We start from the raw sequence: 12,181 nt of genomic DNA on the forward strand, positions 1-12,181 counted from the left end.
ACCACTTCCTGGGTCCTCTGTTTACAAGCAGAAATTACATGTAGGCCTTGACAATACAACTTCTTAGTCCAGTTTTTATTGAAAAGGAAACATACAAAATTCTGCCTCCCCCCTCCCCAAAGTACAGACCCCGGACCCGCTCCCCCCCCTCAAGTATCTACAGGCAGCACCAAATTCTCCTGTACAAGCTCTGGATTGTCCACAGGATGTATATACATACAGCAGCTTCCACTGTACAGCCCCCACCTCCCCCTATGTACAAGATGGCCACGCCCCCTATTTACAGCTTGGCCTGCCCCCCAGAAGGAAACAGGACCCTGTGCAATTATCTCCCCCACCCACCCGCCCGCCCCTGCTGTACAGGCTCCATTGAACAGTATTGACATAGTGCTAACTTGCTTGGCGTCCCAGCTGAGCAGCTCTCCTTAAGGCACTGCTGGGCTGGGGGCAGAAGGAAGAAGCCCTACCCGCCCCTCTCAGTCACAGCACCCGGCGGAGGTGGCCTGGGTGAAAGCGATGGGTGGCGGCTCCAGTCCCGGCTGGTTTCCCCCCCTGGCCAGCAGGAGGACCACGAGGAGACGCTAGTTGGGGCGCAGGCCGGCCATGCCCTCCGCCGGCAGGTTGTACAAGATGCCCAGCAGCTGGAAGACGAAGTGGGAGACGTGGCCCCAGAGGGCGCCCTGCGGCCGGCGCTGCTCCTGCGGGGAGAAGATAGGGCTCAGGTGAGCAGGGCAGGGCAGGAAGGCAGCTGGAGCCCCTCTTGCGGCGGGACGGACACTGCCCTGCTCCGGCTGCCGCGGCTCCCGTACCCGGCCTTTTTCCATCCCGCGCTATTTTTAGGCGATGAGTCAACGGCGGCGGCGGCGCCTGCCCAGCTCCCTGGGCAAAGCAACGGCGGGAGGCGCGGACGAGGCTTGACAGTCGGGCAGCCCCAGGCCGCCTCGGGAGCCCCCCCCCCCCGCGCGATACCAGCATCCCGGACACCGACTTACCCTGTGCTCGTACTCGCGCTGAAACTGGTCTCCCAGGACTCGCAGGCGAGCCCCGATCGCTCTCTCCACGCCGGGCGCGGGGGTCCTGAGCAGGGCTCCGCTGGACGGGGGCTCCCCCGGGCCGTCGCGGGGGGCGGCGGGCGGCGGCGCGTCGCCTGCGGAAGGAAGGCAGCGGCGATGAGGACGGCGAGGCGGGGAGGGGAGCAGCAAGCCGAGGAGCCCCTGCTTTCCCCCGGCGGGCGGGAGGGGGCCGTTTCCTGTCTCCTTGGCAACTGCGGAGGGAAAAGGGATCATTCCAGGACACAGGCCCCCCCGGTTGGTTGGTTGGCTGGCTGGGGCGAGCATCGCTGCGGGGAGCTCGCCCGCAGCTGCCTCTTGCCCTTCAGCCCACCACCCCGTGAAACTTGGGAAGGGGGGGCAATGTTTGCAAGGGGGCTGCCACTCGCTGCTCTCCACCAGGGATGCTCCTAGCTCCTCCTCGCAGCGCTTGGCTGGGGGCGGCCCCTCCCATAGTCTGCCTCCCCCCCCTCAACACACGCATTTTTTTGATGAGTCAGCGTTTCCACACCAGGCTCAAGGAGGGCAGGGCGGTTGGGGGGCCACCCCCTGCGTGCAGTGCGGCCAAGTGGGGCGGGACCAAAGCAGACTGAGGGGCAAACGGGGTACCCGCAAGACCCCCGCCCTCCGTGTCAGCCCAATGCCTGCCACATGCACAAACGCTTCCTGGGTGTTTAGGGGTGCGGAAAGTGGTCTGGTATCGGTGGGGAAGCAATAAAACGAGTCCGGAAAACAGGCTGGCGCCCGATCTCGGTGCCTCGCCTGAGCCCCTTCCCACGTGCTCGCAGCCACCGCGTGTTGCCCGCAAGGAGACGCAGCGCTCCGGAAGGAGGAGCGCCCGTCGCGGAAAAACAAAGGTCTGTCCTTGACAGGCGGGGGCGCGGAAAGGGGCTGGGCTGTGCCGGTGGGGAGGAGGAGCGGGGGGTCTGACCCCTCTTCCGCGGACACCTGCGGCTGGGAGACAAGAGGGGCTGAGCCGCGCCCCTCTTGCCCCGCACCCCGGGGACGCGTTCGCCCTTTCCTTGCGGGACAGCTCCTACGGAACAACCACCGCCCTGGCTGGGACCCCGAGAAGGACCTGCTCCGCAGCCGCGTCGGGCGGGGGGGGGAAAGGTTCTCTGCCCATGCTCAGAGGCGCTTTGTGGTTTCAGTCAGCCCTCCTCCCCCCGCCCGACCAACAGGCTCCCCTCCCACCTCGGAGCCCCCTCCCCAGACACTCACCTCGCGTGGCCCCGGAGCGTATCCGCAACGTCTCGTGGCCGATCCCGCAGCGGCAGAGGCCGTTCAGCCGGGGTGGCGAGGCGAGGGGCGCGCGGCAGAGGGGGGGCGGCAGGGCCACTGTCCCCCCCACAGGGAAGGTTGGGCTCCCGGACACAGCTGCTGTCGGCTCGGCGCGGCTCCCGTCCTGCAGTGGTCTGGCCATGGCGCTCTGCGGGGCGAGCGGAGAGGGGACGGTCGGTGGGGGCGGCGGGCGGAGCAGCCCCCGCGCGCCTGTCTCGTGTTTGTAAACAAACCGCGCCGTGCCAGCTTCGTGGGTGGGGGGCCCGTCTCCCTTCCTACCGCCCCGCCCCAAGCTCGGAAACGCCCCGATCCGGGCTGACGCCCCCCTGCAGCCACGTGCGGGACCGCTCGCCTCCCTCCTCCCCCGACGGGACGGGTCCCTCCGAGGGCATCCGCACGCCGCACTTACTGCAGCTGCATGAACCCTCCGGGGGCGGATCGGGGGTCTCTGGGCAGCGCAGGGGCTCCGTCGGCGGCGGCGGCGGCAGCGGGCGAGGCAGGAGAGCGACGCCGGCGAGCTGGAGCGGCGGCGGCCAGAGACTCTCTGCCAGGCGAGCGGGCAGTGGCAGCGCGCCCCGGGAGCCGCGCCCCGCCCCCGACCTGACGTCACCGCGCCCCGCCCCCTCCGCCGCCTCCAGGAGGCAAGTTCGGGCTTGTGCGGGAGTCGGGGATCCCCCGGAGGGGCGCGGCCGGACGGCCGGCAGGACCCGCTAGCCGCAAGCGCCCTCCCCCCGGCCCGACCCGCCCTCCGTCACGTTCCCTGCTCGACCCATTCCTCGAGCGAGCAACTGAGGCTGGCCCGGGTCCTGCTTGGTGGGCAAACGTCTGCCCCGCCTCCCTCGGAGTAAACAAACACTGAGGAACCCGCAGTCGAAACCCGCCTCCCCGCGGACTAGCGCCATGCGGAGTGGCTGCAGCCAGAAAATTAAACGGCGCGGGAGAGAGAGAAGAGCTTTCCTCCACTTCAGGTGCCACAACTGAAAACAGGCCTCCATATGTTTTGCAAACAGGAAGTTCCAGGTTCAAAAATGAGGGGGGGCACCTCTCTCCTGGTACCCTGGCAAGCTGCTCCCCCAGCCAGATCAGACCACCCTGCCCCCGGTAGAATCATTCCTGGCTGAAGCCTGCTGGGCTGTCTTCAAGGGCAGCCCTGGGCAGAGTGCCTTGCAGTAATCTAACCTGCAAGGGACTTAAGGCACTGAGGGCCAGACAGAGGCTGAGCTCTCCAGCAAACGGTGCAGCTGGCAAAGCAACTGGGGTTGGGGAAAAGGTGCTCCTGGTCAGATCAGAAGGTCTGGAGCCAGGTGTTGCCCACCCATTGCTTGAAGTGAGGGGGCAACCTTATCCAAAAGAGGCTGAACGCTTCTCCCAATACCTTGCTCAGGGTCACCTCCCCATGCCCTCCCCCACCAGGCATCAGAGCATAAGCAGAGAGCCTGCTGGATCAGGCCTGTGGCCCATCTGGTCCAGCATCCTGTCGTCACAACAGCCGGCCAGATGTCCCAAAGGGAAGCCCACACGCAGGATCCAAGCACAAGAGCCCTTAGTCAACCAGTTACAAATCCACTGACGGGGTCCCATACTGAGTCATAGAACCACAGAATCTTGGGGAGCTTTGTCAAAAGCCTTCTTGAAATCAAGATAGTGTTCACAGCATTCCCCTGATCCACCAAGCTTGTAACTCTATCAAAAAATGAAATGAGATTTGTCTGGCATGACTTGCTTTTGGGAAACCCATGCAGGGTCTTAGAAGTGATTGCTGGATCAGGCCACTGGCCCATCTAGTCCAGCCTCCTGCTCTCCCAGTGAATGACCAGGTATCCCAAAGGGAAACCTGCAATCAGGATCCAAACACTAGGGCCCTCTCCCCTCCTGTGGATTCCAGCCAATGGGATTCAGAAGCATGGCTGCCTCTGACTGTGGAAGTAGACCAGAGCCATCCTGGGAACTAGGCAGGGGGCCTTCTCTGTGGTAGCGCCCACCCTGTGGAATGCCCTCCCATCAGATGTCAAGGAAATAAACAACTATCTGACTCTTAGAAGACATCTGAAGGCAGCCCTGTTTAGGGAAGTTTTTAATGTTTGATTCTATTTTTAATTTTCTGTGGGGAGCCGCCCAGAGTGGCTGGGGAAACCCAGCGAGATGGGCAGGGTATAAATAATAAGTTGTTGTTGTTGTTGTTGTTGTTGTTGTTGTTGTTGTTGTTGTTGTGGCTAGAAGCCCTCAAAAGCCCTCTCCTCCTCCATGGATTTCTTTAATCCTCTTTTAAAACCACCCAGGTCTGTGGCCATCACTGTCTCCTATGAGAGGGAGTTCCACAGTTTAACTATCAGGGCTCCTCTTCCATGGTGAGCAATCCAGGACAAGGCCTGCGACTCTTAGAAAAGGGGAAGGGAAACTCCCAAGGCTTGTAAGGTAGCATGGGGGGGGGCTTTAGGAGGAGAGGAGGCCTCCTTGGCAAGGCAAGCCAGGCAGCCTTTGTTGAAGTAGGGGATTTCCAGCAGCCGACCCTTTGTGGAGCTGTGCTGTGGGCCTCTTCCCCTTGCTGGGCTCTGGGTCAGTGGGTCATCCCCACAGCTGAGCAGGAGGGAGGGGAGGGGAGGCATTTTCTAGCTGAACCTTTTGGCCTGGCCTATGGCGGGGAGTGTCATCTATGGCCTGTCAATGCACACTGTGTGTGTGTGTGTGTGTGTGTGTGTGTGTGTGTGTGTGTGTGTGTGTGTCTGCTTGCACATTAGAGCAGAGTGTCATGTATGAAGATGTTGGTGGAACATATGTGTCACTCACAGGTCCTCGCTATGATTCTGACTCACAGTGACATAGGGGCCTGAGTGGAGGTCCCATGGCAAAACAGGCTGACAAGAGTAACATTATTATTATTATTATTATTATTATTATTATTATTATTATTATTCACAGTCCTTCCTGACTCCAAGATGTGGGGGGTGGGGACATTGTGGCATTATGAGGCCTCTGGGACGTGGGTGGCGCTGTGGTCTAAACCACTGAGCCTCTTGGGCTTGCGCCGATCAGAAAGTTGGCAGTTCGAATCCCCACAACGGGGTGAGCTCGCATTGCTCTGTCTCAGCTTCTGCCAACCTAGCAATTCGAAAGCACACCAGTGCAAGTAGATAAATAGGTGCTGTTGTGGCGGGAAGGTAAACGGCGCTCTGGTTTCCGTCACAGTGTTCCCTTGCACCAGAAGTATGGCTGCCCCCAGCTGTGAAGACAGCCATTGAGAGACTTTTCCTCCTGGATGATTTGCCCAGTCCTCCTTTAAAGCCATCCACTGGTGGCCATCCTGTGGGAGTGAGTTCCACAGGTTGAAATCCCAGCGGCTGTGCAAACTCCCACCAAAGTGAGGGAGCCCCAACGTCAAACTAGAGGATTTGGGGTGGGGGTGGGGGACACAAGCCCGACTCCAAGCAGCAAATTTCAGATGGAATCAGATGATGACCAAATGGGCACAACGAAAGTTCCTAAAATGATGAATGGCTTCGAGAGAGTCAGTGTAAACATAAAGGGGTCCTCTTTCCTCATCATCCTCAGGACCAGCCGTGAAGCTGGTTCCCCTTCACCTGGGAAGGTCCCTGCCGCCACTAAGAAAATGACCTCGCCAGGGGCTCCTCCCGGAGACACCTGTTTACATGAGAATGAACGGGAGCGCCTTTGAGCATGCAAAGAGTGCTTAGTAGCTTGAGTGAGCTGGATCTCCGCGGGTGGGCAGCGTGGGCATGGGTAAGGTGGCCCGAATGCCAAGCGGGCGAGCAGGGGGGGGGGCTTGAGTGGCGCCGCCCCCTCCCGCTTCCCTGCGCTGCTGCTGCTGCTCCTCCCCTGCCCCCCCCCCGTGCCCTCCGGTGGAGGGATCCCGCCGCGTGGCTGGCTGAACAGAAGCGCCGCGGAGCCAACGAGCGCCCCGTCGCCGGGACGAGCAGGCGGGCCGCGGCCAATGGCAGCGCGAGGCGTCGGGCCGTCGGAGCGCCTTCGCCGCTGTCTCTATTGCCTCCCTCCCTCCCGCGCTGACATCACTGGCTGTTTATTCCTCCTTCGCCGAGAGCGGGGGGGGGGGAGCGCTGGGCTGGCACATGCGCTCGGCCGGGCATGAGTAACGCTTCGCTGTGGCTGCTGCGGCGCAGGGCGAATTTGCCCAGTGACAGCCACTCAGCAGATGCCCGCCTCGCGATGATGTCACCCCTGGGGGCGGCAGGAGGGAGGCGGGCAGCAGGCAGCGCTAGTTCGACGGAGCGGACGCGCGCCAGGACCAAAAGCGCACGGCGGCCCTGCGCGTTTCGCAGACCGCTCCTGTTGCAGAGGCCCGCGCACTATCGCGGAGAGGGGAGGGACCCACCTGCTGCCGGGATCCCGCCCCGCGCCACCACTTTGTCCTCCTCCTCCGCACCCGTGGCCCAAGCGTCTGGTTGCCTCCTCTGCGGCCTCCGAGGTTTCATCCGCTCTTGTGGAACCTCCAGGCCCAGAGACAGTCTATCTCAATCCCTAAGCAGGGAGGGGCATTGGGCCACTGCGAGTAGAGGGTGCTGGACTAGGTGGGCCACTGGCCTGATCCAGCAGGCTCGTTTGGCGTCCTTACGCCTCGCCTGCTGGTTCCCCTCCACGCAGGAGAGCCTCGCAAGAGCAGGGCAGGGCTGTGCGCATCCCGCTTCCCAGCTCGAGGCTTCGGGGAAGCCCAGAGAAGTCAATCAAGCCCGTGGTTCTCTTTCTTTTTTTCTTATCCCAGAACGAAATAAGAACACCCTGGGGTTCTAGACCTCAAGAACCGTCCCGGGCGCCCGCAGGAGGGCTGGCGCGCCGCAGCCCGAGGGCAAGTGGCGAGCGGGGCGTGTTTCTCGGCCCCGGAACATCGACGAGGAGTTCTTTCCTTAGCAACGCGCTTTCAGCATTTTCATTCCCACCCTCTCTGTCTGTCTCCAGCCAGGCAACAGCTCCCTGTGAAGTCGGCCGCCCTGGTTCTCTTTGAGCCTGGATGAGGCCCAGGCGGCCCGAGGGGGCGTCCGAGCACCAGCCCGCCTCTGCCCTTGCCCACGCACCGGGGCTTACATCCCGCGGTCCAGGGGGCTCTCATCCCCGGGCCGGACTCCCTCGCTCTTCCCAGCGTGGCCCCGTCTCCCTGCCTCAGTCCTCCCTCGGGATAATGGGCGCAAGAGGGGCAGCAAGGCGAGAGACAAGGCGCCAGAACTGGGGCCGTTTCGTAAGCTCGTCCCGCGCATTGCAGGGGGCTAGGGTGGATGACCCTCGGGACCCTTTCAACTCTACAGGCCCACGTGTCCAGCCCAGAAGCGTTTGGGCTCCCCTGCGCGGGGGTCCTTCGTGTCCCCCAACCAAGGCTCCTTGCCTGGCTCTCGGGCTCCCCACTCGGGGAGAGTCGGGACGTCCCCACGTGCCCATCCCAAATGCTCCTCGGCGCTCCGCGCAATGCACGGGGCTGGGGGGGGGGCGAAGGGGGCGCCCCGTCTACTCGCAAGGAGCCCCCCCCCCCTGCGCGGGTTTGTTTTGCAGCAGGGGCAGCGGAGCGTGTCTAACCCCCCGTCGGTTCCGCTCGGCTGCCTGGACACCCCCGCCCCCTGCCTTCCCATTGGCTGGCGGCGGCGGCGGCGCGCAGCCACTCAGCGCCGAGTAGGCGCCTGTTTCCAAAGGAAGAGCGCCACGCGCGCCGCGCGGAGCCACGGCAACACGGCCTGGCCGGGCAGGCGAACGGGCAGGCGCGGCAGAGACAGGGCACGGGCGGCAGCCTGGGGAGGCCCGGCCTGGCTTGCGCGCCCCCGATGGGTGGGGTTCCCCGGGCACGCCTGCTGCGCCTCGGCCGGCCTCCGTTTCCCTGCGTGGGGCTGCTGCGTGGGGAGCCCGGGGCTCCTTCGCCCCCTCTGTCCCCCCAACAGGCCCTGACGGTGCAGCCCCCTCGCCCCATTTCACAGGCGGTGAAGCGAAGCAGCCAGGCTACCGCTTGGCCAAGGGGAGCGTGGCACGGCGGGGCTGGACTAGATGACTCTGGGGGTACCTTCCAGCTTCTATGAGCCTATGATCCATGGGCGCCAAGGCAGCACCCCAGCTCTGCCCGTCGGTGGCAGCTTTCTGCGGGGGGGGGGGAGCAGGATGGTGGCGCAGGCGATGCCCAGATGTTCAGGGCCCGAAGCGCTCCGTGGGCCACGTGCGGACGCAGCTGCGCGTCTGAGCTGCCTCCTAATCCTGGGCAGGAGGGCTGAGCCGGGGTTGAGCGAGGTGACCTACAAGCTGCCCTCTAAGGGGAACGTCAGGCGCTGAACCACAGGCCCCACGCCGAGGCAGGTGCGGCGGGCTGACTTTCGCCTTACCCGGAGACCGGCCTGTCTGGCGGGGCTTTGGGGAAGGAGGGGAAAACTCTCCTCCCCGGGAGGTCCTTAAACCGAGGTTCGACGGCCATCTGGCAGGGATTCTGGAACTGTGATTCCCCCATTGCAGTGGGTTCGACTAGATGACCACAGGGGTCCCTCCCAAGTTCCAACCCTTCAGTACTGCCATTCTTTCCCAGTGCAGCGGCCACACTGGGCCTAGGAGTGCCCGAGGGCCGCCCCTTCGCCTGCCCCAAAGGCGTCGGTTGCTTTTCGGTGGTCGGGGGTGGGGGGCACAACTCCGTAGTGGGGAGGGGGTTGCTGGCCTTGAGCCCCTGAGCCTCTTTCGCTCCCCACCCGAAGTGGGCAGAGACCAGCTGCTGCCTCGGCTCCCGGGTTGCTGGTGCAAGGCTGGCCCTCGGGAGATTAGGATCCCCGCAAGGGGCTGGAGGGAAATCCCCTGACCTCATCCCGGGGATTCCCCCTCCTTCCTGCCCGCTGCCCTCCCCGCCCCCACTGACCGGCTTTACCCCTCCTCCCCACCCAGATGGAGGGATGGCAGCTGGCAGGACTCAAAAGTTAAGTTTCGCGCCCCCCCAAATAAATAAATAAATAAAAGTGCCAGAAAACACATCGCACGAGAGCGAGGGAAGGCGTTTTCTGCTCCCTCCTCCTCCTCCGCCCTCTCGCCTCGGCCCCGTCGCAACAACAGCCGCTGCCGCCGCCGCCGCCGCCGCGTTTGGGTCCGTCCCTTCCAACCATCTCTTGCACTAGGGCTGGCGCAGCCAATCAGCGCCCGCCATCCCAGCAGGAAAAGCAACTGCCATGGAAACAGCATCCGCGGCTGGCGGAGGCAGCAGAGCATCAGCATCCGCGGCGGAGGAGGAGGCGGCGCCCTAGCGCCCAGCCCAGTGCCCAGGAGGCTGGCGGGGGCACGTCTGGGGCACTGGGGCACTGGGGCCCGGGCAGCCGCGTCAGGCGCCGGGAGGAGGAAGGCCAGGGCCGGAGCGCAGCACGAGAGCGCGCGCCGCCGCCGCCGCCGCCGGAGCCTGAGAAATAATACATCACGGGGCTCAGCAACAGCCACGGGGGCAGCCGAGCCCAACGCGCGCGCCAATGAGCGGAAGGCGCTGCTGCTGGGCCGGAGCCTGTCCGGCTTGGCCTCGGTGGCTGCAGCTGGGTGGAGTCTGCACATGCTCAGAGGCAACCGGTGCCTATAAGAGCGCAAGGAGACCATGCTGGATCATGGCCGAACAGTTGCTTGTGGTTTCCCAGCACAAGAGCCTTTCTCCTCCTGCTGTTTCCAGAAGCATGGCTGCCTCTGACCATGGAGGCCAAGCGAGCGTGGCCCCTCTGGCCAGAAGCTACCGAAAGCCCCCTTCTGCACTGGGATGGTTGAGCCCTGCCCTCCTTGGTTGCAAGTCTCAGGGGCCAGATTCAGACGCAGTTGAGCTGGGAGGGCAAGTTAAGGGAGCGAGCGCCCATCCTACTCAGCCCCAGGCTCTTCCTGGCGCCTGGGACCCTGCAGGTGGGACACGGCTCCTTTTCCTAGACCCCAAAGGCAGGGCCGGCCCATGGCAGTTTGGCACCTGAAGCACAAATATAGTATGGGGGACATGAGTCCACAGTGTGATGCAACAGCAAAAAAGTGAATACTATTCTAGGCTGCATCCACAGAAGTCTAGTGTCCAGATCAAGGGAAGCAATTGTTCCACTCTATTCTGCCTTAGTCAGGCCACACCTGGAATACTGTGTCCAGTTCTGGGCACCACAATTTAAGAAGGATGTTGACAAGTTGGAAGGTGTGCAGATGATCAGGGGTCTGGAAACCAAGCCTGATGAGGAATGGTTGAAGCAGCTGGGTATGTTTGGCCTTGTAGAGACTGAGAAGGAGATATGAGAGCCACCTTCAAATATCTCAAGGACCGTCACATAGAAGAGGGAACAAGCTTGTTTTCTCTTGCTCTGGAGGGTAGGACTCGAACCCGTGGCTTCAAGTTACAAGGAAGGAGATTACGACTCAACATCAGGAAGAACTTTCTGAAAGTAAGACCTGTTTGTTGGCAGAATGGACTCCCTCAAGAGGTTGTGGCCTCTCCTTCCTTGGAGGTTTTTAAGCAGACCTGAGATTCCTGCATTGCGGGGGATTGGACTAGATGACCCTTGGGGACACCTTCCAACTCTACAATACTATGATTCTGTGAAGCAAATACAAAATCATGCCCAGGAACAAGGGGTGTGTGTGTAAAGATCTGCATGGGATCTGCTGTCTCTGTGGATTCTGCCGCCTGAGGCACTTGCCTCACCTTGCCATGTGGGTGGGCCAGCCCAAAGCGGCCTCTTGCCCAGCCCCTGCCCTCATTGCCCCCCAAGCAAGGCTCAGAGAAGCCACTGCCCTTCTCTCCCAGGGTGTCAAAGGTGCTTCCGGACTTCTCCTCCTAAATGGCCTCGTCCGTGTACGGTGGTACCTCGGTTTCCAAATGTCTCGGAAGTCGAACGTTTCGGCTTTTGAACGCTGAAAACCCAGAAGTAACTGCTTCGGTTTTCGAATGCTTTTCAGAAGCCGAATGTGCCACGAGGATGCTTCCGTATTGAGTTTTCCGGACGTAAATGCTTCCGGAAATGTACACTTTGCTTTTGGAACGTTTCGGAAGTCGAACGGCCTTCCGGAGCAGATGATGTTTGAAAACCGAGGTACCACTGTATCCCTCACGGAACGTCTCCACCCCCATCGCCCCTCATCTGAAGGCGGCCCTGTATAGGGAAGTTTCTAATGCTCAATGTTTTATTGTCTTTTTATATTTTGCTGAAAGCCACCCAAACTGGCTGGGGCGACCTGTAAGATGGGCAGCATTTTAACAACAACAACAATTCTCAGAATCATAGAATCATAGAACTGGACGGGATACTGAAGGTCTTCCAGTCCCACCTCCTGCAATGCAGGAATCTGAGTTTAAGCATCCAAGGCAGGTGACCATCCAACCTCTGCTTAGAAACCTCCAAGGAAGGGGAGGGCGCCACCTTCCGGTGGTCCACTGTTGAGCAGCTCTTACTATCAGAAAGTTTTTTGCATACAGTATATTTATCTACTTCCTGTTGCTAAGGTGGAATCTCCTTCTTTGTAACCAGGCAGTGGAGCGCCCTCCCATCAAATGTCAAGGAAATAAATCTGACTTTTAGAAGACATCTGAAGGCAGCCCTGCTTAGGGAAGTTTTTAAGGTTTGATTTTTCGTGTGTGCTTTTAATTCTGTTAAGAGCCGCCAAGAGTGGCTGGGGAAGCTCCATCAGATGGGCGGTACAGATTAAGTACTATAATAAATTGTGGTTGTGGTTGTTATATTATTAATATGATTTTATGAAATAGGTAAATAAAGGACCCCCTTCCCCTGCATTCCCTGCTTGGCAAATTATTATTATTGACTTGAAGCCATGGGTTTGAGTCCTACTCTTCACAGCAGGAGAAAACAAGCTTGCTCCCCTTTCCATGTGGTAATACTTGAGATATTTGAAGATAGCGATTACGTTTC

The 12,181-nt window shown here is 61.2% G+C and overlaps 1 protein-coding gene across 1 annotated transcript; it reads right to left on the bottom strand.

Moving 5' to 3' along the window:
* Positions 1 to 321: 321 nt before the first annotated feature.
* Positions 322 to 2,837, bottom strand: BBC3 (BCL2 binding component 3). The gene is made up of 4 exons (XM_060275444.1): positions 2,740 to 2,837; positions 2,271 to 2,478; positions 993 to 1,147; positions 322 to 698 (listed from the first exon to the last, which is right to left on the bottom strand). Exons 2-4 carry the CDS (start codon positions 2,470 to 2,472, stop codon positions 582 to 584), a joined length of 474 nt encoding a protein of 157 aa, XP_060131427.1. The 5' UTR covers positions 2,473 to 2,478; positions 2,740 to 2,837; the 3' UTR covers positions 322 to 581.
* Positions 2,838 to 12,181: the final 9,344 nt, after the last annotated feature.

The sequence above is a fragment of the Zootoca vivipara genome, chromosome 6, assembly GCF_963506605.1.
Source record: "Zootoca vivipara chromosome 6, rZooViv1.1, whole genome shotgun sequence".
NCBI lineage: Eukaryota > Metazoa > Chordata > Lepidosauria > Squamata > Lacertidae > Zootoca > Zootoca vivipara.